Source organism: Nestor notabilis, unplaced genomic scaffold (genome assembly GCF_000696875.1).
Source record: "Nestor notabilis isolate BGI_N333 unplaced genomic scaffold, ASM69687v1 scaffold32382, whole genome shotgun sequence".
Taxonomy (NCBI): Eukaryota; Metazoa; Chordata; class Aves; order Psittaciformes; family Psittacidae; genus Nestor; species Nestor notabilis.
In genome coordinates, this window is record NW_009919297.1 from 902 (window position 1) to 27283 (window position 26382).

At 42.4% G+C, this 26382-nt stretch overlaps 1 protein-coding gene across 1 annotated transcript; it reads right to left on the reverse strand.

Annotated features, from left to right (window-relative positions):
- Positions 1–875: 875 nt before the first annotated feature.
- MEIS1 (Meis homeobox 1) lies at positions 876–24312 on the reverse strand (the record flags this gene model as incomplete). The annotated part of the gene is made up of 4 exons (XM_010010164.1): positions 876–2442; positions 5291–5380; positions 6629–6687; positions 24236–24312. Coding segments are annotated over 4 exons (510 nt in total), but the record flags the coding sequence as incomplete, so codon positions are not given.
- Between the last annotated feature and the right edge of the window lie 2070 nt (positions 24313–26382).

Below are 26382 nucleotides of genomic sequence, written 5' to 3' on the forward strand. Positions count from 1 at the left end.
CTGCCTGCACCCCTGACTTACCCCCGTCCAGCTTGAACCCACAACACAGGGAGGGCAAGGAGGGTGGGCAAGAGGGTGCCCCCGAAGCACACTGACACGGGCCGGGGAGGAAGAGGGGAGCGGCAGGTTTTGGAGGGGTATGGGGGACTGTTGTATGATTTTGCTTTAATAGATCTGTGCAATTTTCCTACTCGCCAGAAACTCTGAGTTTATTTGCTTATTTATATTTATTTATTTATGTATTATTTATTTATTAGTAGCTGGGATTTTATCTGAGAAAACTAAAAGGTCTTGCAGCCGACCCAGGCTCTTTGGTGCTATTTAACTCGCTGGCTGCAGTGCAGAAAGTACAGCTGTGTGAGGAAATTGGTTAATGAGAAGAGGACGGCCTGCACCAGCCTGCGCTCGCAAGAGGTCCAGCAGCCCCTCGCACCACCACGTCATTTCACTTACAAATATGCATTGCCCAGGCAGTGGTTTCCAAGTTTTATTTTCCTCCTTCCTTTATATGATCAGGTCCAGAAAGAAATGAAGTATGTGAGTGGCTCAATTTAGACTGCATTAGAACTGTAATTTGGGGTGGGGGGTAACACTACAAATTTCTGTCTACTAATTCCCTATAATATTACATTTATTAACAGGCAACAGTTCCCATCCTGACTATTTACAGTGCAAGTTCCAAGCAAGTTTCCTTGTGCAGTGCAGCATTATTTTTACATTCTTTAAACATGAAGCTAGTATTTAAATAGCAAATGTGAGGTATGCCTCTGGAGCTGGCTGAATTTTGTAGCTGCCTGGCTCCCAGTTTGGGATAGGATGGCTACAAATACTGAAGGGGGGCAGGAAACAAATTTTGCAAGCAGTGGAGTCACCATGACAAAAAATAATTTGTTTTTATTTTAGATTCAGATTTCATTACTGCACTCAAACTACTACAACTGGGCTTTGAGTTATTATACAATCCAAACTGTTTCAATCAGAAACTCTAAGACTCAGTGTGCAATGATTATTATTAATAATAATTAGCTCCTTGGTTTCTTGATAGAAAAAGGCTATCAACAAGCATTTGTTTAACCACAACAAAAGTATAATTAGCTTATCCCACTTAGTAAATCTGTATGCATGCCAACTCATACCAAACTGCTACTTTTACAAAAAATTGCAATAATACAGATCATTTTTCCAGTCCTTTTTGCACAAAATTTATTTACAATGTATACATAAATGCTCCATGATGGGACTATGGGGAAAAAAAAAATGCACACATGACCGATGTCTTGCCCAGAAAGAAAGTCAACATATTAAAAATAAATCTTCAGTCCATGTTTCGAGCTGCATAAAACAGGAAGTGATGTACAAGGTGGTGGTTGCTGCATGGGGACAAGGATGCTCTGATGTGACAATTAGGCTTCAAATACACTGCCTTTCCGTTTCCATGCTTCCTCCTACCAGTCTCCTTAAGACACTGCCTGCAACAGCTGATTAATCATTGTTGATGACTGCAGTTTTTCCCATCCTTCCCGATTTACATCTGTTCAGGCCAATTCAAATATGGTGAGTAAATGAATTAGACATGCAAATTCACGCCCCAGGCTAGAAAGAGAGAGAGGGAGAGAGACAGGGAGAAAGGGAGAGAAAGGGAAGAAAGACAGACAGAGAGAGGAGGAGAGAGGGGGGAGAGAGAGAGTGTGCATGGCTGAAATCCTAGGATAGAAGAAAGATTCTTCTGCCTGACATAGTTATTTTAATGCTCTAAAAATCCTGCAAATAAGCCCTTTCTGTCATTTGCAGGATAAGTGTAAGGCTTCTTTTTTAATGTAAGGAGGCTTCTGGAGGAAGTGAAGAGCTATGGAAACAACACACATAGTGTGGAAAAATTTCACATTTTTTTTAAAAAATCTATAAGAAACAACGTAATATGGATAACAGTATAATAGCATTTTACAATATTTCACTCTTTGTTCTCTTAATGTCTTATATAGGTATTTAGCATGTCCCCAGAAGTTGACTTCGGTTGGTGTTTTCCTGCTTTTCAGGGTCCCTGTGAAGAATCGGAACGTCCCTTGGTCCAAAGTTGACGCCAAGAACTCCATAGTCATTGCAGAAAGACAATGTTTGAAATCTATCGTTGCTGCAGACAACGCGTATTTCCCTTAAGCTACTGAGCATGAATGTCCATCACTTGTCCGCTCACTGCCGGCTCGCCGGTATGAAGCATTGTGGGGCTTGATGCTGACATGGGCATTCCAGGGTGGGGTGGTCCTCCATGCATCATCATCGCTGGGTGGTGAGGGTGTCCAGGAATGTAGGTATGCATGGGGGGGCCATGACGCAGCTGAGCGGGATGAGGGGGCATCTGGGGTGGGGTATAGCTTGGCTGTCCCATATTCATACCCATTGGACTACCCCGAGACACATAATCCCCTGGCATACTTTGCAGCCCTGCAGAGAGAAAGAGGTGGTGGTGAGTGCTGGGGAGAAGCTACGGACATCGGGCCATGAAACTCCTCGGCTTGGGCATGGGAAGGCTGGGCTCAAGCCCAAGGCAGGATGCAGAGTCATGGATGTGGCGAGTGCAGCTGCCTTTGTGAGATTGGAGTCTATGTATGGACTCACAACAACGACAACAGGAATGATTCTCAGGTCATAAAAACCCCCCAAGAACATCCTCCCCCCTCCAAATACAGAGTTCTGGGAGATAAAACCGCTTTCTGCTTTTATGGTTAGGAACGTATGCAATGGAGATATTTCCGATCTGGAAGCCTGCCCAAGGCAGAGCCAGCCTAATGACGACTAACGTCACATGGGGTGGTGGCACCAAGCCGGGGAAGCCCTTGTGAGAGCTCTTAGGTGGGCTCCATCCCCCATGGCCTTGTTCCAGCTACCCGCCTTCGTCTCCCCACTTGTAAAAGTGTGCTGGGAATACAAGGCAGGGAATCGGTAGTAGTTAATGAGGGGCTTGGGAGGAGAGATGGGTTAAATCAGTGTCGAAGTTTATCAAGAGTTATTTATTTAGCTCTTGAGCCCCATCACTTGGAATCTGTCCCAAGTATTTGTGCCATACAGCAAGCACATACATCGCTGAACAAAGGCCTCATATGAAGCCGAAATTGATAGGATTACTAAGGACGATTGTTAAATCAAACCTGTATTTTTAAATGCATTAAAAATACATCTATAATCAATAGCAGTTATCAATTAATTCTTTCCCCCTGCTCACTTCTGTCTGAAAAAATCAGACGCGCAACTCAGTCAACCTTGCAGCGGGTTTGGGAGAACAATAAGAAAAAAATTGGACCTAAAACAATAAAACCTCCTGCTTTCTGTGGGCCTCTGCCTTCTGCTTGGATTGCTGTAGCTGATGGGAACTGACAGGTGTATTGTTTCGGAGAGCTATAAGCTCCATAATCATCAAGGGTGAAAGGCATACGCTATTGCTAAGTAGGTTCAATTGGCTTTAGTTCTAAGTAAGAGCGCGCTGTGAATGCACCGAACACCTTGGAATCAGGTCTCAAGACTCTAGCAATGAATAGCTGCTTAATCTAGCCTAAAGGAACAGTTTTGAACTAATGAAAATTGCTTATAAAATATACTGTACTCACAGCTCTTTAATCAAAAAAGATGATAATATTTTTTGTAATAACCTATTAATTTAATTGGTCACGAAGCATAAAATACATCATTTAAATTTAATTGACCCAGAAACTAAGAAACAATATTTAAATTAACTAAGCTAGAAATTTCCATGATGAGGTAATAAGGCTGTTGCATTCCCAAGCTCAGAGGAATGTTTTCACAGCTAATTGTTAAAACTTAGTTTTGACTTGCACCCAGAGAAGACGGCTGTGAAATACACTTGGCCTGGGTAACTTCAAACCCTGCATTAATACTGGCTAGGGGTACAACAAAGATGCCCAAATAACTGCTTTTAACTCTAGAAAGAGAGTGAAAGAAACAGAAGCAGGCACCATTTAAACATGGTACTGGTGCCTCAGTGTTCCAAACTGCTTTACTCTTTAAATAAAAAAAAAAAAAAAGAAAGAAAAAAAGGTGTATAATGTATTTTCCCCTATAGAAAGACAAAAGGGGGGGAAAACTGGGGCAGTTTTTCTAGGCTTTCTTCGCAAGGCCTGCCACTGAAGATTGCATTAATGATCTCTATTTTTGTATACTGAATAAGTCAAATCCATTTGTCACACTGCAAGTGATGGCATACTTAATTTGGATATAGTCAATTAGCCTGGGCTAAGCTCCATAGCCTGCTGCGCACACCTCTATTTTGTATTCTCTCTTTTTCCTTTGCCACACGTAATCCCATTATGATGGACAGACAAAGAGAAATAAACTTGGGGGGAAAAAAAAAATTAAGAAAAAAAATCAAAGTTTGGTCCCTCGCCTTCCAAAACGCAACTAAGTGAAGCCACAGCTTATTTTTTTTTTCACCTATGAGAACTCTCTGTTTGGCTTTTTTGGTGTCTTGCAGGTTAGCAGGAGAAATGTAACTCATGCATCAACTGCGGTTAGACAGATTTATGACACTTTGGGGACATGCTCTTTCCTCTCCCTGCGCTGCTGCAGACCGCTTACATTTTGCAAATCAGTCTGTTGCCAAGACGACGGGCTCCCCCACCTCCCCGGCTGCTTCTTGTTTTGTCATGTGCTCGGGGATGGATAATAGCATCAATGTATGGCGGCGTCGATGTACGGCGGCGTCAGTGTACGGCGCGCGCGCGCACAGGGGGTTTGGGAGCTTGGAAAGCTTGAGCTGAACCGGAGGGACAGAAGCCCAAAGGAGCCCAGGCGTAGGATGGATGGATGGAAAGGAAGGAACAAGCATGAGGCTATGGGCAGGGAGAACATAGGGAAATGCAAGGAGACAAATATCCCTCGGACAAAATGAGAACAAAGACCCCGTTTGTACTTACTTCCCCCTGGCTTTGCCATTGGTTACCTAGGTGAAGGTTACATGTAGTGCCACTGCCCCTCCATGCCCATATTCATGCCCATTCCACTCATAGGTCCTAGAAGGAGATAAAAATCCAAGAAGATGCCAGAGAATGAGCAAAGTCAACAGATAGTGCCAAAAGCCCCTTTCCAAAACACAGCATGGCAGAAAGTCCAGGACCCCTCGATCAAGAAGATGCCTGGTTTCCCTCGGTGGTTGAAAGCAAGCAGAAGACAGGCAAGGCAAGGCAGGCAGCTGAGACGATGGTGGAGGGTGGAAATGTGGTTACCTGTGGTGGCATGACCGAGATCACTCATCGGTGGGTGACGCTCCCCAGGGGCTTACCTGGCGCTCGGATGCCCATGTGCTGCTGGCCATCCATCACGAAGCCTCCCATTGGCTGCCCATCGGGGTTATAGGGTGTTCCTTGACTTACTGGAAAAATGTAGAACATTGTTTTTAGCAACAGCCAAAAAGGTCACCTCTTCTCATGGTGTCAAGACACAACCCCCCCATCCATGCACTTAAACAGCTACCAATGCCAGCTCTAAAAAGAGCGAAAAACATCTACTATTCAAATTGAGAGGCTGGACTAACACACTTGCTTGGTTTTGGCTTAATTTCCTACTGTGAGTTTGGAAATGAAGTTAGCGATCCGAAATCTCAAGACACGAGGAGCCCCAGCTCCAGCTGCTGCTGCTGCTGACGTCAATGCAAAGACCTGTATAGGAGCTGGATTTTATGGCTGGAATAGTCACACTGAAATCGCAGTGTGTTAAATTACGCCTGTGTGCCTTTCTAAGAGCAGGACCTGAACACATTCATGCCAGATATTTACCTCTAATGACAAAATAATCGAATGTACTCAAAGAGGAATTGTGGCCCAAAGGCATCTAGGACAACGACGGATTTGGATAGTCTGGCAGTGACACTTGGGAAAGCAAAACCAACTGGGAGTAACGGGCTGTTCCTCGATGGTAAATACCCACACAGAGCTGCAAGCCAAGAACCCAGGCAGAACCAGCATGTGAAAACTTAAGATTTTTTACAAAAATAAATACAAATTCCCCCAAAGTAAACACCAAATACTCATCAATCCCAAAAGACAGCTACTAAGAAGAGACAACGGACAAAAGGATCCTACACAAGTACCGCTACCTGAACTCGAGGTTTTAACTGTACATTAAAAGCCAGCTTCAGAAGTAAGCTGCCTTGGGTTATTAAAGCACATAAAGCTCTACCTCATTGAATGTCTTTGAACTTTACTGAGTCCCACAAGCGATTCTGACCCCTTTGCCCTTTTGACAGGTAATAAAGTTTACAGCAATTCCACACCAAGCCATGCACCAGGGAGTGGTCACAGGAGCAGAAAGAGCTGGGAAGGAAAACTCAAAACAACTACTAAAAAATAAACTTTAATTCCCAATGTGCATGGGAAGTCCAGTCATGGAGTGGACCATTTTAGTTTCTTTTTTTGAGTTTTCAGGGTTTTTTTCCCCCTCAATGTTTTAAGCATGTCAAAATGATTAGGGTTGTAATGAAAGAAAGCTGGTTGTATTTTAATTGTCAATCACTCCCAGCATTCATTTCTCATTTATTTACCAGGTAATGGACCTCCCGGTGAATGGCTTGAGGATGGTTTTTGCCTGCGTGACTTGAATAAAGTTACTACTGGGGACTTGCCTGCTCGATTGGACTGGTCTATCATGGGCTGAACTATTCTTCTTCTAGCATTAATAAACCTGCAAGAAAAGAGAGGAAAGCAAATGGTTAGGGAAAGGATGACTTCTACCCATCCCCAAGCCCTCTCACCCCACTCTGTCGGGCTGCGCAGGGATGCAAATATTGCAAAACCTCTAACCCTGATGACCTTTGAGAGCACGAGCTTGGGGTTTCCGAGCTGATTTATGTTTGCCTGCTTTCTACCACAGTCGGACACTTCCATTTCATCTTTTCATGGGGGAATTTGCTGAGTTTTCAGGAAACAATACCAGCAACGCTCTTCTCGATTCAGAACGGGGCACAAAAAAACCAAACGGGTGAAGCCGGCGAGATGATCATGAGGGCATCTGCTACCTCCCCCTCATTAGTGCCATTTCTGCCTTATCTCCTCTGACTTCTTTTTCCATTCTTTTTTTTTTTTATCAAAACCTGCCCCTACCTCTCGCAAACCTAATTCCCTTTTAATGCCCACTATTAAGATAATGAACTGTGATGGCAAAAGCCCATCAAATGAGGGAACGTCTGGAGTTTTATCACTGCTAAGTCATACTGCTGGGGACTTCAGAGCCCTGCATTCCTCCTAGCCATTTCTTGGTGGGCTTTTTCCTCCCCCCCTCTCTCTTTATGCAAAGTCTGAGGGGTCAAGGCGAGGTCATAGCTTTACAGTAATTGAATTTATAATCCTGTTTTCTCCAGCTAGGCCTGACCATTTACAGCAAACATCTTGTTAAACTGTAATTACTGGACTACTGAAAATTCCCCCCGAACAATGAAAAGCAGATCTTTGGAAATGAAAAAAAAAAAAGGTACAGTCATTTTTTAAAAATAGTCATCTGCAACTGTACTCCTTGTACTTTTGTAGCTCTCTGCCTCAGTGAGTCTTGCAATGCTTATTTGGGAAAGGAATATTCAAAATACTTTGGAGCAAAACAGGAGACAGATCACAACTGCCTTGGTCTTATCTGTGCACAGTCCTCGTGGCGCTGAAATCAGAAGGCTTAAAACCATGGTTGGGAACCTGCCTGAAGAGTGTTAGAAGAACTTCTCTTGTGGTCTTGCTCATCAGAAAGCTCAGTTAAAACCCATTTGGAAAAAATCTTCGCTGAGATTTAATCACAGCAAAGCCTCATAATCAGACTTTACATTCTTTACGAAAGAGAAATGGATTAATAAAAAAGTATATGCCACAATATTTATGAGTAGAAGAAGTGTGAGCCTGGGTAAAATAACACAACACTTGCAGAATGCAATAGGAAAGTCCACAAAGGACTGCTTGCTGCTTGTTTTTGTTGCCTTTCCTTGGAGTGGCTTAGCAGGAGTTCTCCTACTGCAGAGATAAAGCCAACAGGACCTTCCCGCGGGAATCAGCTCTGCCCACCCATTCCCCTACACCGGCGGGGACAAGAATCACAAACCACCACCCTGTGCTGTTTGTTTTGCCCTCATCAAAGACCAGCACAGTGATTTTGGTCTCCTCCTGTCTCCCATTCCCAACTGATGCCTGTTACCCAAACTCCAGCAAAAAATTAATCAAGATGTTGAATCCTAATCAAGCCTGTCTCAAGAAAATGGGCTCAAAGGCAGAAATTCCGGGTGCTGATGTGGAAACCTTATACCTTAACTAGGTCACGTTTTGTCAGCAACAGCATTGGATCAATTTTTCTACACATTTCCAATAAAAAAAAAAAAAAAAGGCCTCAACTCCAGCAAACAGTGTTGCAAATCAGTTTATCATTATCTTGTACAAACCATGGAAATTAGAATCATGTGAGCAGAAGGTTAGACTAATTCTCCTTTCTCATTATAAGCACAGGTGTAGCACAAACACCATGCGAAATAAGCAATTAAAAAAAATCTGCCTTTTTTCCCCCATTAGCTGCCTTAGCTCCATGACCAATTAGAAAATTGTTTAATATCTGTAATCTGCATTTGCAGAAAGCAATTTTCACAGTAACTCTCCTAAGTAAAACAACAACACAAAACCCTAGTGCCTCAGCCATTTCTTTCTGCATGCCTTGCAGGCTCTGGCTGTGTTTACTCCATCTTTCTCCTGCCCGATTGCCAAGACCTCTTACTGTGTCAGGAGGGGAAGGTTTTTGATAGCTGTGAGATTGGCTGGTCACTGAAACCCTCATTTGCCAAAAGCTTTTACCCCAAAGAAACCCTGAGCAACATTAAGCACACACCCCCCCAACTTTACAACCTTCTATTCCTTCCCCTCCAAACTACAAGTGCTTTTAATAAGAGGGGGGCTCAAAATCATAAACTATATAGCTAGAGTTTATCAGTAATTATCCATAAGATGTGCCTACAGTAAAACATATTCTGACCTGTTTGGGCCATGCTATAGCTTGGGATATCTGTTTTAAGAACATTTTACACAGAGGTACTTAACAGTTATCTTCTTCCTATGCATTAATGGAAGTATTTTCTATAAGTAGCAATTCTGCCAAACAGCCCAGTGTTTGGATGTCTTCAGGGGGAATTCAGACGCAAGAACATTTTCCTTCTGGGCAAAGTAATAAAATGACATTCTCGCTCCTCCCACTAGAAGTCAAACGGAGGTCAGCTCCCCATCCTTGTATCTGTTTAAATAAACTGGTCCAGCTGTTTGTTTCCAGGGTGCCCTTTAACCTTCTGTCCCATCCTCCCTGCCTTTGTAACAGAACGCTTTACTTTGCATTATAGTAGACTCCAAACCACTATGCATTAAAAAAAAAAAAAGAAGAAAGTATTCACTTTCAAGTTTCTTCCTGCATCCCAAACCTGGAATTCCTAAGAACCCATCAGATTAAAACTACTAAGGTGGCTTGCCTTGAGAATGCACAAGGCAGTGCTCTTACATTTATAAATCACAGTTGAGAACTCCGCAAGTCAAATTGCGTATTAGGTGTTGCTGCAGAATTATGTGGGCATGAGGATAATTTCTTCATAGTGTTTTTTTTGTTTGAGACAAGGGCCAAGATCTTTTGATCAGTCTTTGCATTTCCAAAGCATCAGGCTGACATAGCATCAGAAAAATGATGGAACAGAAAAGCTAACAGGAAAAAACTGCTCCTTTTCTGTATGCTCATGTTTACCTAAGAGAAAGAAACCCTAAGTCACCGTAATTTTTAGAAGTTCAGAAAAATCAAGACCTAAAAACCATATTTCTGCATTAAGGACTACTCAAATGGAGTATTGTCAAAATACAACTCAACATACAACTTAAGTTAATCATTAAGACAGCTGCATAACCTTACTCATGTGAGTAAAGACCCACAGAGGCTCAAAGACTTGCGTAAGTATTTTTTCCCAGTGCTCTAGGCATTGGAACTTTTGCTCTAATGTGACAGGGGTTTTTTTTGTTTTGGGGTTTTTTCCCCTCAAGGAGCAGCATCAGCAGTGGCACAAACAACATGAGATCAAGTTGTACCAATTTCCCAGCCCAAGGACAGCTGAGAACTCTGCAAAGTGATGATTTGGGTTACTTTAGCTTTCTTTCTTTATTTCCTCTTTTTTTTTTTTTTTCCCCTCCAAGGGGAAGGATCTGGCATGGAGGGAACATTTGAACAGTTGGGCAAACACAGAAGTTTAAAGTATTTATTATTTTTTTCAAGTTAACTTTTCCTTGCCCTTTTGGATACACGAGATTGCGCTTTCTGCTGTGTCCCCGAAAGCAAGAAACCCCCAGCTATTCCACCTGCATAACCCTACAGAGGAGGAAGCCCTCTTTTCTCCAATTTGCACTTTACTGGGATGTTTTCTCATCAGCCCAGGGTCTGTCTCCAGAGGTCACTGGCAGTCTCCCTCGCTGGTGCATTGCCAGTCCCACGGGTGAGATCCAGACCCGGCCCCGGGGATGCTGCAATCCGGCTCTGCACTCTGACCTTCAGCTTGGCCACCCTCGCTGCCACGCACAAGTTTTGTTTCTTCTCAGCGAGAGGCAGCATGGTTGGTGATGACAAAAGACTTATTTTAGTTGGAAATTGGCTACAATAATAGCAGCCAGAGAGCAAGGATTTTCGGAGGGTCACCAAACCCTCCAAAAGGCACAGTTTGTGAAGGCTCAGGTTACAGCCCAAGTGACATTTTCCGCACAGATCTGTTCTTTCTCCCTTCCCCTTATATTTCTCTTCTGCTGAGTGAATAAAACAAGACCTTCCTCTGCTGTCACCAATTTCCAAAGCCACCTTTGCTCAAGAATCGACAGAGTGATTGTGGGGACTTCCAATTTGCAATCTTTGAATGAAATTTTCCAGGACCAGCTGTCTGAAAGGAGATGCTGAGACTTAGCAGTATATTGAATTTTCCTCTCCCCCTAGCCCTTCCAAATGAGGAGAGTTTCACACCATTACTGACTTTTGATACTTGGAGTTGCAGGCTGATCCCTCTCAATACTGTCCCAAAGCACTGCATGCCAGAAGTCTGCGTATCACTAGCAGTGCCAAGAAATTCCCGACAATCTCTCTGCCTCATTTTCTCCTTGAACTCCTTCTAGTAAACCAAGCGTAAGGACAATGAGAAAACCCACAGTAGCTACAAACCCCAGTGCTAAAAATCTCTACTGCCCCTCTGAAAAAAATAGTATCCCTCTTGACAACAAGCAAATTGTCATTTTTCTAACAGATGCCAAAGTAACCAGAGCCCTGCAAACTGGCAAGGAATTCACTTGTAAAACCAGCCGTACTCTTTTCTGCATTCTGGCATCCTTCATTTATACAGCAGCGAAACAACCTTCTCTATTCAGCACTTAATTCCTCAACGCTTAACAGGTTTATCTCTAATAAAAACAATTTAAATGGAAAGTGTGCTATAAAGCGGGATTATTACACTTCAGTAACTGCTTTATTCCTTATTTTAACATATTTTCATTTTTTTCCTGTGTATTTGTTTTCTGGAGCTTTTTTAAAGTAGTCAGTTAAAGAAAAGAAAAAAAAAAACCACAGAAATTATTCCACCAAATACTTTCAAGTGTTTTAAAAACAGCCTTAAAAATAGCAAGCTCCCTCTGTAATTATGAACAGAAAAAAATAACTGCAGACTTTGAATGGTAATCACATCTCCCCATCCCTAAAATGAGAAATAAATGTTAAAGAGTGCTTACTGCCGTTATTAGAAAGTTCTGATCCTGAAGTCAGTTAGTGAGCTTAATGACCCGTAACTACCAGTCATTAGCAATCCATACTCTCTGTACTCCCTTTATTTGTAAAGAAAAAAGAGAGAAAAATCCAAGACATTCGAGAAACTTTGTTCAATTTAAAGTCAAATCTTATGAAGTCATGTTTGGCAACTTTTCTTGGTTTCTCCTCCACCTCCTCCGAACCGAAGACAGTTCAGGACTGCAATACATCATTTACAACACTAAATGGAGGTAGGGAGGGAAGAGAGTACATGGGCTGCTAACCGCCCACTCCAGACACGTAATATTGGAATATACTCCAAACGCAGCAAGTCCATCCATCAGGGGGATCAGGAAGGTTTCCTGAAAGCTTTTCACTCCCTCCCTCCTCCACTGGCAGCACCAGCACAAGGGACTGTATATAGGGCTGGGGGTGTCACAAGACAATATTGAAGAGTGAACAAATAAAATACTATGCAAAAATAGTGATGAAAAACCACTAATTAGCTGACAAATTTGATGTAAAGCACTAATGAAAGCCATGTGTGGTTCTGCAATTTAGTTTTAAAAATAGCTTCTGACTTCAAGCATTACTATGTGACCCCACCGATGGATTCATGTTGTGCATTCAGAAAACTTGCTTTAAAGCAGGAGAGCGCTATTGAATCTCTCACAAGCCAACCCTGCTAATGTAGCAAGCATATTGAGTGCAAAAATAGAAAGCAGAGGGATGGGATCAGGTATGTGCTTCTTGTAAGAGAGAAGCTATGCCCTACATTTTGGCCAGCCCAACACTCACCAGTTCTACCTTTGGCCACCTCCTGTATGCTTGCTCATCTTCAAAGCTCTTAAACCCTGCTTCCCTTCCTGCTCAATGCTATGCTTTCTTCTCATGGCAGGATGCGTCCTGCCTCCAAATAAACAGACTGCATTTGGGGGAGCACCTTGACACCAGCCCCAAGAACACCATGCAGCTGCTGTGACCACCTTGGGGTGGCAGTGAACCTGGTCGTGGCTTGTGCTCTGGGCGCAGAAGGGACAGGTGACAGCTTTCCATCAAAGTAGGAGCCACAAGCTAATGGCCCTGCTCTTCCCTTGGCCCATACACTGCCCTAGCCCCATCTCTGTGTAGGGCTTATGGCTGGTGGCTGCTCAATGGGTCCTTCTAGAAGAAAACTAGGCAGGAAACACTGTCCCCATCTTGCAAAATTTTCCCTGTTCCCCAGTAGGATGAAGCTAAAGCCTATCTGTATTTACTTGGTTATCTCTGAAGGAAAAACAAGGGAGGGACACACTAGGGAGGAGCGGAGAGCCAACATGCCCAGGGAAGGGCTCCCTGGAGATGCACCTCCCTGCTCTGCCCATCTCCAGTGCCCTCCCATATCACAGGCAAGCTGCTGTTAGCCTTTCTGGTATGCTCTCCTCCTTCTCCTCCTCCCCTCCCATCCACAAATCCCTCTCAGAAAAGCTTAGCTGACATGGAAAGTTTCCGGTGAAAATCCAGGTCTGGCATCCAAGGTGTCTCCCCGCCAATGCCAAGGAGCCAGAGCAGAGGCCATGCTGCAGGTCTTGGCTGCGCCAGGGAGGGCTCGCAGCAACCTCATTCCCTGACACCGCAATTCCCCTGGGGTGCAAAGCAGATGTAAACTCGCCCTCGGCAGCCAGATGATGTAAGGGGAAATCTTTACATGGCAAAGTGCCAGTAGAGCTGACCTCCCGTCTCTTCCCTGCTCCCAAATCCCAGTGCAGCTGTACTCTGCTGATCTCCGTGTGCCACAATTAGCCTTTAAGGAATATGGCAAGGATTCATCTAGTGCAGCAGCACTAAGGCTGCTCTAACTCCTGCCCGGGACAGCACTGGACCCCATACAGTGCTGCGGTTGAGTACACAACACGCTACCAGCCAAAATCTTGCCTCCCACAAAAATGCTCTCCTGCCCAAGGACTGGTGTTGTGTAGCCACTTTTCCGCTGCAGATTTGGAAAGCGATTTATCTCAGTGCCATACAGCGCACTGGCTTTGCTGGGAAAGACATGTATGTACTTCAATGTGCAGGCCATGCCACAAACCACAAGACCTCCCAAACGTTTGTGGTAGAGGGTGTGCAGGCTCTGCAAGCTCTGACACCAGCCCACATTGCAATGCACATCTCCCAGCTTAGTGTTTTCTCCCAGTTCTGAGGGAGGGTCTGAACCTCAACTTTCCATCTGAACCTTCAGGAGAGCACGTCTGGACTCTGTAACCCAGGTCCTGATCTGGTGCACACCAGGAGAGCAACCAGCAGCTTTTCTTCAGCAGATCATTTCAAACCAACAATCCCTGCCACTTGACGGCAGGAATTACACTGGGAACGGGTGAGAACTGACAGCAAAATACTCGCTATTTCTTTGAAAACACTCATCTCTCTTCCAGTAATTTTCTTGTCCTCTGTTGATTCAGCATAACCTCTTATTTAAGAGAAGACAGTGTTTGTGAGAGATGCCTGTATCATCTTCAAGCTTTCTCCTGCCACACAAGTGGTTTAAACACAGGGATCCTCCTTTGAGGCCTAAAGCTTTTTTCATACATCAAACTGGGAGCCTTGTCCAAACAGCTTTTTTCCCCTGTTCACTCCTACCTATAAGGCACATGGCATGGGAGCTGGAAGGTGTGCCTGGCCTCCAACCCAAGCAAAAGCAGAAAGGCTGCTCCCACATCTGGCTGCTGATTTAAGTGTGTTCCCACTCACGGAAAGACATGAGAAATTACCTGTCTGTACTGCTGGATGTATCTCCTCACCCTCCTCATCTCCAGAATGCCACTTCAGGAGTATGGAGTAACTCCATACTCAGTCACCCCACACCAGCTCCTCCAGCCCGAGGGACAATGAGAAGCAAACCCAGGGTGGCCAAACAAAAAGCCCTGTCATTTATCTTTGGGGGAAAACATCTAGAGCTCCCCCAAAGAAAACATAATGAACCCCTATATGAGACCTATGATTCACACATGAAATAGGCTTTGACATCACTCTGGTTTATACCCCGAGACACTGGCTCAGGGCAGAGGGGGGAAGATGTGATTCCTGTGGTTGCATCCTTCCCACCACTACTGAGACAACAAACACAAGCACGTTGGAGTATTTTGTGTGATGTGGGCACCTGCAAAACTGGTTTGAATTTTTTTTTTCCTTTTTTTTTCCCCATAAACCACAGAAGATACAACTCTGAGTCACAGCCAACCTGAAAACAACCCCACACTTCTGGACAAACTTCCCCCCAAGACATCCTACTTCAAAACATTGTTTTCTAACCACTACTAATAATCTACTTTGTAATCTACTTTATCTGAACATAATTTCCCATTAAGTGAAGCAATTAATTTTGCTTATAATCCTACTCCTGACAGCATTTTAGTCAGGGCAGGAGAAAAGACATCTTCAGAAAGCAACACAAACAAAAAACACAGGGAGGTCAGAGGAATGTCAATGATAAAAACAATGTGAGACAATGGGACACAGAAAGCTTCAGGATCATCCCTCAGACAGCATAAACCACCTTTATAAACCAGGTGAGAAGTCACAGGTCTGGGATAAATATGAATTGAGAAGGAACTCTTGCTATTGCACTTTATCATTAGCCAAAAAAGCCACAAGGACTAGAGTGCCTGGGCAGGGGGAAAAAAATAATAACCCATGAAACTGTTACGTGACCTAGATTTCGCTGAAGATCTGCGGAAGTAATATTTTTTCAGCAGCATCTGCTGCCGTTTCTTTTCTTTTTGTAAAAAAAGTAAAATAAAAGGCATCAGCCTCGTTAGTGCTAACGCTGGTATAGCCAACTCACATCACTTACACCAAAATCATTTCAGGGCATGCAGGGCAAAACACACACCCTCGAAAGCATGTCCTCGCCCTGCGCCTCTGGCTGTGTTTCATTTTGAAGACGAGAAAATTGGTTTAGCCAAGAAGGAGGCAACATTTGCCCTGTTTTTAATATTTCAGGCTGACTTTTTAACCACGCAGTTTGTTTCACGCAGGTGCAGCTCAGAGAAAGCGCCTGATGTAAGCGTGAGAGAGGGTCTCTGAGGGCACCTTTCTCTGCGTGTTGGTGTTTCAGTTTGCAACGGTTAATCGCTCTACACCAATCTCAGCAACTGTTGACACAAAATAGGTGGAGATCAGGTCTGTGCAAGCACAAAATACCAGAAAGGCAAACTATATGTAAACACACTTCAGATAGCTATGACAAGAATAGACCAAAACCTGACTTGCAAAGCAATGACAAACCATTACTCTCCCCTTCTTTTTTTTTTTAACATATTGAAGGAATTTTTTGTGACATCTCTCACCCTGAAAAGAAACCAAGTCCTGAGAACTGCATTTACAGAAGATGGTGCAGCATCACAGGATTTGCAACACAGCAATTCCACAATAATGCAGTAGACGTTTCACTTTTAATGGCAGACTCTTGTTTTGAGACAGAGCACACCTGAATCTCAGCCTTTTTAAGTAAAAAGTACCAAACAAAGCCTCCTGACCCCAATCCTGCAGGGTAAAGCCAGGGCTGGAGCAGAGAAAAGAGCAAGCGGCAAATGTTTGCATGGCATCGTTTCATCTTATTTCCTTGACACCTGACAGCACATTCGTTACAGAATATTAATGCTTCCACTAAAAAAGTTTGTCAGGTACAAAACCACCCCAGAAGAGGATGGAAGGCACAAGGGAAAACAGGGCTGGCTTTTTTTTCCTGCTTATTAACTTCTCAATTGCTGAGCACCTTTTGTTAGTCAAGACTATTGGGCAGGTAAGCCCCGTCTCTACCATGCGATGCTCTGCAGAAGGAACTAACCTTTCTCCCTCTCAAAAAAACATCTGTGTGAATAAAATAACACCAGTTATTTTATTTGCTCAAAGCTCAGGGCACCACTGACCGGTCTTAGTTTGTGCAAAACTGTTTCACATTTGCTCTTGAAATAAATGGTGTTTCCTCTGATGGCTTTCCCCAGCCTGAATCCAGGGCCTGTCAGAGCAATGGTTAGGGGAAACATCCTCCCCTGGTGCTCCTGGATAGGATGACCCCTGTTTTGTGGCAGTTCGGGGTGCGTGGAGACTGCCAAGACTGGACTGAGCAAGAAATCCAGAGTCTATCAGCTCTTCAGGATGAAAGCTCTTTCTCTGCTCCATCTGAAACCCTGGATCATTTCTGGCAATAAACTCTTTGTCCACCTCTTCCAAGCATCTGCTCCCTTTGGCAAAACACCTGTGTTTCATGCCAAAACTGTATCACTACTCCTTAAACCCACATGCCAGAACCAAACCCTGTACTTTCAAACCACGGCGCTGTATTTTTAAATAGTTTTACTGAACTAAAAGAAATACCAGCCTAATCTGGTGATACAACGGTACCTGATGGCTCTAAATTCACAAGTCTTCCCCCTGAAAGCTATTTGCTCAGCTTTTCTAATAATACCTTGGCTGCCTGGCAGTTCTCCAGGGCTGTGATTTCAATACTTTCTTATGACTAACTATACAGGATTTTACCTAGTGAGTATTCCTGATTGCTGTAATTTAAGAACAGAGAAATAGACTACAGATGTAATATTATTATTACAATTGGCTTTCAAGGTGAAAGGCATAACAATTAGCTAAGACTTAGTGAAAACGTAAATGTAAAAATCTCCTTGAAAAGCCCGCCACATGGTATGTTTAGAACAGCTAATTTACTGTACATATTCCGGATTGCTCAAATGGTATAACAATTCACCCAGCAAGATCCTTTTTACAATAGTTTTCTGGGGGGTTTGTGCTTTTTTGGGGGGAGCAGGACTATTTTCACATTGCAAACACCTACTGTCTTACTTTACTCTGGAATAACAAACAATATGTATTCATTAAACCTGATACATATATTCTTTCAAATTTCTATTTTTCCCTGCTTTCACATGTATTCCCATTAACAAACTAGTCTTTAAATAACATCTGTATACATATTCTTGAGTCACACAGAGGAGAAAAGTAAATAGTTTCCAAAATCTGATGGTTAAGTTCGTATTGCTGAAGTTGAGAGGATAATTTGTGAATGTTTTAACATTTACAAGTAAATAAGTACTTGTATTTACTGTATCTGATTACTGAGAAAAGTATTTGTTATGTTCTTACACAGATTCAAATTGCATCTTGACCTTTTCTCGTTTAATCTGTTTACTGCAACAAAAGCCGTAATAGATACATCTGAAAACAAGCAGGTATTTTACTTGCCTACAACTAAAAATGCGACATGCTCTGCAAACTGGCAAACTGAGTATCTTGCCTATTTATTGTAGCTTTTGATTTGGTAGGAGTGGGGCTGAACGTCTACCCCTGTGTATTGGACTGGCACCTGCTTTTACTGTGTTCCCTCCCTGCTCTCCTCCTCCCCCACTTACACCCTAAAAATAGTGCTTAAGTGGGACTAAAGTGGTGAATTGGTCATGTGCTGGCCTTTTGCTCAAGCGAGTATCACCCTCATCAAAGGAATTGAGCAAAGATGATGCCTATGCTAAACACCCAGCCCCATGAAGGAGCCTTTCCATCCCCTCCAAGGGGCTGGCATAGGGCTCAACTCATGGGAATCACCGGACAACATTATTACTTGGATTTGGGAGTGTTTTGGGGTGTGCTTTAGATGCACCAAATCCCAGGCATGCTATGATAAAAAAACCACAGTGGGAAAACAGGGGCCTGGGACTGATTTCTAAAAGGTGGCAGGGTGGAAAGCCTTGCAGCCGCTCCTCCTTCCCCTGCACCTCTTCGGAGAGGCAGGCTTTTATGCATCTGCCCCATCTGCATCTGTCCCCATCAGCATCCCCCCATCTGCCCTATCTGCATCCCTCTATCTGCCCCATCAGCATCTGTCCCCATCTGCATTCTCTGCATCTGCTGCATCAGCATTCCCCCATCTGCATCTCCCATCTGCCCCATCAGCACCTTCTCCCATGCCCCCCACCTGCATCTCCCAATATGCATCCTCCCCTCCTGCCCCATTTGCATCCCCCCATCTGCTCCATCCATAAGCCAGCCATCTGCAAGCCAGGCTGGGCATGACCAGTGAGCAGATGGGAAGGACACCCCTTGTAGTGGTGTTCCCAATTCAGCACTGGATGCTGGGGAGCAATCCCCTGTGAGAAGTTAAGAACCCTGCCATTCCCACCATGCCACCCTGCCTGCCGTGCCACCACAAAGCTCTTCATCCCCTGCCCCATGCAACTACTACATCAAAGATCTACCACTATTTTTACCCACCAGCAAAGAAACAGAGGGATGAGAAAATTTCCTACTTCAGGGGACTTGTGATAGAGTTAAAAGAGTAGTGAAGTTTTTCTGGGTGTCCATAGCCTGAGCTGGCTGTGCTAAATACAAGAAGGTGGTCTAGTCTTCCTGTCACAAACCCATCTCAGATTTTTCAGACTCATCTTCAGGCAGGTCTTCAAGTCTTTTAAAAATTTCTCCCTTATAAAGTTTCAGCAGAAATAACTTCAGCTGTCTCCAAGAACGAGATTAGGGAAATTCACATTATTTGATCATTTTTTCCAGTGTGTTTGATTGAAGTTTGGTGGGGTTTTTTTGCAGGCATAGGAAATTATACACAAAATTGACATTTAAAGAAGCCAAGGTCATAAAATCAAGAACTCAAGAGTTAGGAAACCGTATTACTAGAATTGCTTGCACCCTATTCTTTAATCTACTTTATATGCAAACAGTTCGAGTACCTGCTTAAAGTACAATTTTTGATAGGGCCTAATGCCTCAACTACCCTAATGATGATTACGTCTATTATAAGAACAGACCAGGGCACTATAATGTAGAAAAGTTGATTTCTACAAGAAATAAACTTTGTCAAAGTTGGACGAATAAGGCAGCAAATGGCAAGAAAAGCAAAGCAATCCTAGCTGAAGCAGTTGAACACTGCACTGGAGAAGAGCATTCAGCTCTGCTGCTGCCTCAGACTGCTTGGGAGCTACCAAGTATATCATCAAACCCAAATTCGTCACTTATTTTTTGCATCTCTCCTCCATACCCAACACTGAAGGCTGGCAATGTAAAACGACAAGGCACTCAAAACATGGAGTTTTGGTGGTTGTTGGTCCTTAAACAAGGATAAGTTGCTGTCATTTTGAGTCATCTCACAGTCCCAGACCAACCCAAAACTGGGGCTGTGCTGGACTTGAACCTCCCCGAGCCTCACTTCTTCACATGTGAACTGGGACAACTGTATTTTCTCTCTTTGCAGGGGAACTGTAAAAATACCATGCAGACCCACAACCTTGTATGCATGTTTAGGCAAGCAGAGGTCAGGGGAGGACTTGGGTATTACAGCAGTAAACACCATAGGAAAGCCCAGCAGTAATTATTAATTCCATCTTCAAGCATGGTTTGAATAAAGCTCAACTAATGAAGCACTGAAGAATGAGGGTATGATAAAATATTGACTAGCTGCTCCATCATTGTCTGGTCTGTGCCCTAGATAGCACATGGGTATTTTGGAAAAAGCATAATGGAAGCACCTAATTAAAGGCTGGAGCTTTAAGGATTTGAATTTTCAAACTTAATTATTTTTTTTAAAGATTATTTTCATGCAGTTGTATGCAACTCTATTTAAAGAGGTAGTCACATATAGACATGTACATATAGAGAGGTTATATAGGCATATTATTCTAGAAATATACAGACATTTATCTGTGTGTATCTAGACTTCCCTGAAACATAGACAAGTATACAACACCTAATGCAGCCCTTGATGAGAATTGCTCTCTCTTCTCCGTGGAGTACCAGCAGTAATTATTTACCATTAATTCTTAATGGGAAGAGATTCAGCTGGGATGTAGTAAACAAGAAAACTGTATAGATTGTTCAGTATAGCCTGACTGGCTCTCAGCTGAGGTACAAAGTGATTGGATCACACCTCCTGGATATTTCAATCACAGTTTCTATCACTGGGGAAAAGAACCTTATTAACCTGTACTTGGTCAGGTCCCTTCCATGTCCACATATGCAACACTGTCAAGATCATGGCAAGTGCTCCTTCTAGTTCACATCACCATGCGTCATGCCTAAAATGCTGCAGGGTTAAACAACTACTAAGACAGAGACCTGAAGAGTTCATTTAGACTTACGACATCTTGAACTCTGCTACCTTCCTACCTTCCATAGATTCTGGTTTTGTTTAGGTTTTTTTGTAATAAGGTAAAGGCTCCCTCTTTCCAACAACAGAAACATCCAACTGTGGCAAAAAGATGGTCACAAAAGGCAACAGTGGTGATTTGCAAGCAAAATAATTGCATGTGGAAAAAAAAAAGAAAGGAAGAATCCTTCAAGTGGATTATTTCATTGCTTTTAAAAAATAGAACAACCCAAGGAAAAGGGACAAGTTAAAACTGTGGTATTTTTAAAGATGTGTCCTACCACGGATACATTTTCTGGCACGTCTCACATCATCACCCATTCCTGTGACTCCTCCACCGTCAATAGGAGTTGTGTGCATCAACCCAGGGGGCCTGAACACCAGGCAGAAATGTGTATGTATGTGAAAAGCACCGTTTTTTTTCGTTATGGCAGAGCACTGAAGTATGCAACTAGCACATACTGTAAAGGCATTCAAAATATGACAAAAAAAAAAATTCTTCAAATGCTTTCAATCTGCAGAAAACAAACGCTCTCTTCACTGGCTGCTCTGTGGCAAACTTCTAATTCTATCCAGAAAATCCAGCATTCCCAGTCTGGGCTAACGACCATGCTACCAGACATGAGTTTATGTTTTTCATGCACATTTCATGTATTCCCACATGCTGTGTTGCTGCCAATAATTTATGACTGATCTGCACCCAGCCTGCCCTTCAGCATTTTATTTAATCTCTGCAACAGTGATTTACAATGACTCATCATTAATACAAAAATGTACATGTGTGTTAACAAGTTTGGAAGAATCTAAGGAGGAAGGCAAAATTTTTTGCAAGTCGTGGCTGAATGACTTATGAGCCCACTGAAGAAAGGCAAAGCTAAGCAGAAATGATACACTAGCTCTTCCCTCCAGAGGGAATTTAGGCAAGAAGAGTTTCTTTCTCCTGCATACCACCTTAGAAGAAAAAGATTCACCAAAAGGTTGGGAGAGGGCTGCCCCACACCCCCAAGGATCTGGGAGAGGATGAGTAGCTCGTTGGTCAACCCATGGCTGGATGTTTCCTGAGGATGTACGTACATGTGCAACCTGCACGTTCAGCCATGGCCTCACAGCCTCTTTGTTCCTTAGCATCCATTACAAAAAGCCGGGGCCGAATTACTGTAGTTTGGCATTTCTGCGACCACCTGTGATTTAAGAAAGCCCCGACTGTCTCTATAGTGTTAAATCTTTGTGCAGCTGGGGAGAGAAGGGGAATTGTCTCGGTAATTTATACAATTGTAACACCGCAGCAGAATTACCAAACTAGCTCAAGCAGAGGAAGCCTGCCCTACATCCACAAGACTTCAGTTATAATGTATTTTGACCTCCTTTTTTTTCCTTCTCTTCTCCTTGCACATAAGAAACTTATAAAAACACATCTGACACAAAGTCAGAGTAAAAACTCCTCAAATGGGTACTGAAAAGCACCCTGAAAAGTCACTCAGGAGGAATTCCACCAGCTTCAGTTCAAAGCATCATTATATTCATGATGTCAAAAAGACTTTTTGATGGACCATCGTAACAGACACACTTGCCCATACCGAATCCTACATCACCATACCCCTCCAAAGCAGCACACACGTGCTCCACCCCATCATTAAATAGAACCCCTGATGAACATACACAGCTTCTCAACTGGCCAAAGTGCCTATTGTTAAACTGAAGGACAACCATAACAATTAGAGTTTCACCTGGATGAAGGCTGGATAATGTAGAGTTGAAGCGAACACTAATTTTTTGTGGCTGAGCCAAAATACTGTGGGTCATGTATCCTTATAACACGTATTTCATGTTTAGTGCCTTCTATTCCTCTGTTTTAAAGTAAGTATCTTGGAAGCATACTTCACATACACTAAGTATTTGGTATTTGCTTTTTTATTCAGTGTCTTAAAGGGCTTCAAAAAATTGATCTCCCAGGGCTGCTGTGGGGTCACAGAAATTGATAACCCTTACAAGCTATGCTTATGTGAGCCCGCCTGCGTCTCCCAGATAGTGCACTTTGTAAATTAATCCTCCAAAGGCAAATATATTGTAAGTAGCTTGTTATCTCTAAAGTACTAAATTGAAGAATACATGGGATTATATTGACAGAAATTACATTTTCTGTAATGGGGTTTAATATATCTGAAATCTCTCCCATAGGCTCCTACTCTCTCTAAGAGAGGAGGGTTTGTTAATGTAGGTGCAATGGACATCAAGACCAAATTTATTCACTAAAATGGATTAGGCCATGTAATCAGAGCTTCAGTAATATTAATCTCTGACACTTATTGAACAGAAAAAAAACCCCAACTTTTGTCTGCAAACTGGCATTCCTCCCTCCCCTTTCCCCAGCAGGCTCGCCGTTTGCCTTGGCCATTTTCTGGATATTACTTCAAAGAGGATAAGGTTTCCCATCATAAACACTAATCTAAAAATATTAGGACAATTAATTAGATACACTTAGTTTTACAAGGTATTAGATTGCAATACACTTCAAATACAACACTTACTCTGGGATAGTGGGAGAAACCTGCATTTCAATGCAGTAACAAAGGGTAATAAATCAAACTTTTTTTTTTTTTTTTTAGGGTTCACTGTTGTGTTTTTATACTTAAATTACACGTAATTTTCACTGGTTGCCTTCACCACATCCTGGACAGTTAGCAACCCAAAATCCACTGCAGAAAACAGAACAGATCCCAGTTCCCTTGAAAGAAATCACTTCAACAACAGATCAGGGACTCCAGCAACTCTTAGCTGGAATAAATAAATAAAATTGCTCCACACTGTACTTCAGCAGCAAAAAGCCAGATTGTCCTCAAAGTTTATTCACGCTTTCAAAAACCGGACTTTTAAAACGAACCAGTAAAGAGATAGAAGGATGTCAGTCAAAAAGGAAAACCCCACTACCAACATTAAAAAAAGCATGACAGCATCCCAAAATAACAATACGCTCTGCAGAAATGGGGCCAATTGCACCTTTTTTCACCCAACATCTCAACCTCTTCCAAGACCAAAGTTCTCAAAAATGTACATAGCTTCCTATTAAAGAAGACACGCAGCCAGAAGGAGTGGTACCCAAATGCGAATACACTGAAATTTGCCCAAGAGCTGGGAAAATAAATACAGCTTGTTTTATGCAGTAGCAAACCTCTTAGTTCCCATAACTGAAACCACTCATCCAGCTATTTGCCTTTTGCACCAATAAACTGCTGAGAGAGAGCAGGCAGGGCAAGGTGAGTCCTCAAAAATGCAAAACGTTAGCCAGAGGGTGCCAGCAGCCATATAGAAACACCAAGGAAAATTACTTACCAGTTGTTCACTTGAAGTATAGTGAGCCCTGTGTCTTGTGCCAACTGCTTTTTCTGTTCTTCTGAAGGGTAAGGGTGCTACAAGATACCAAAATAAATATATACATTTAAAACAATGCTCCTTTTTTTGCCTACTTTTTATTTTAAGCTAAAAAACAACCCCCCAGACCAAAGCAGGAGTGTGACATCTATTGAAAGGTGAAAATGCTGAGGTGTGTCACTCTTTTATAATTATTAATGGGCTACTACATCACTTAATTAATGGCAGTAAAAGACAAGCCAATTATAAAGATTAGTGAAGTGGAGAAATAACTGCTTAGGATACTGGCAGTACCTTGATACTCAAGAAGGGTATTTGTTGCATTAGCTGAGAGTTTTGCACTTGTCTCAAATGACCGATTAGAGCCAAATCACCTCTTACCCCCCATCGCCCCCCCCCCATATTTCACAGAACAATAAAGCACTTCTCTGTAAAACTAAAACAAGCTGATGTTTTCTGAGACAGTGAAGGCAAATCTTGCCAGTGCCCCAAAATAATTTGCAAATAAGATCAGCATCCCGAACATAAACAAACGCCTGGGTTTTGAACACAGGCCAACACAAGGTCAATGATCAGCACATTTTTGCCTGACATTAACATAGCTGTGCTGCACTAATCCTAAGAGACAGAAAATAAATACTGGTTTAATTGAAGATAATGTTAAAATTCAATCATAAGTTAAGTTTCTTGTGAGAACCTGATTGCTTTCTCAGAAAATTTGCTTCTGCATGAATACAGATTGCTTAATAAATCAACAGCAAAAAGCACATCCAAGTTTGAAATTTAGAAATATCATTTCTGTCCTTTCCCTCAATGTAAAAATGTCACTATCCAAAAATTAAAAGGCCAAATATTGTAAACAGCGCTCAGGAAAGCCCTGTTTTAAGGATCTGGCTTAGCATGTCTCAGTACACATCGGATTCAGACCTCGTCTGCTGCAAGATACTTAACATTTCAATAAAAATAATTTGATATAACTGGTTAGACCTACTCCACCATCCCATTTAGCACTTGGTTGTCACAAAGTATTTGCTGTTATACACACATCCCTTTTTTCCCCAAAACATTTCCATATTCTTTGGATGTATTCTTCGGCATAATATTACACGAGATGTAAACTGAAACCTTGTAAAGCATAAGAATTTAAAACCTCGTAAAATTCTGCAATCTTATTGGTATCGTAACTATTTAGCAGATTTTATATATTCTTGTAAACAGCATATCTGACATCTAACAGCTATTTTACATGCCTGAATCACCTCAACTTTACCAAACAGGAATTTTTGTAGTAACTACGGCAACTTCCCTGTGCCCAACATGCCCATTTCAAAGCCCATCGCTGTGGCCATTGGCTCCAAAAGGTAGTTTTTTTCACCCAAAACCAGTGGGGAATTTCCCATTCTTTTAAAATTACTATTTCCTTTACAGTAAGCTTACAGATAACTGGTACAGCTGTAAACTACCCCCTGTATTTTCTGCATGAACGTGAAAACAGCTCCAGAATTGCAAACTGGATGACATGGGGAAAGCGGTTTTACTTCTTTTTAATGGGTAATTTGCATTTTACACATACAAAAATATAGCATGAATTTTATCATCTACCTTACATACACGTTCATCCACAACAAACACTTGTACTTAATGTCCATCTATCGAAACATAACATTTTGCTTCTCTTAAAAACCCCCAGCCCTACAGAGATGATTTGTAACATTTTCATCTTTATAGCTTACTTCCCATTTCATTACTTTGCTATCAAGCACAGACAAAATTATTCTTTTTCTTCTTATTTCGCTTTGCCACCTTACATGTGATCTAATTTTAAGTAATTGAACAAACTGTGTCTAATTTCATGCAGCAAGCAATAATTACTAGACAGCCGCTAGCTATTGGAATTGAGAACTCTGTCTCCATTAAGCAATTTTCAATTGTTCTGGACTTCTTTCCAAATAGACAAGACTGGATAAAATTAGCCATCAGAATAATACAGTCACTGTAAAAATAATTGCTTTAAAAGTCTCAAACCCCAAATTCTTCCAATTGCAGTATGTTTAAGGTCATCCGATTATTCTTTTTTTTCCTACACTAGCATAGCATAAACTTTTAAT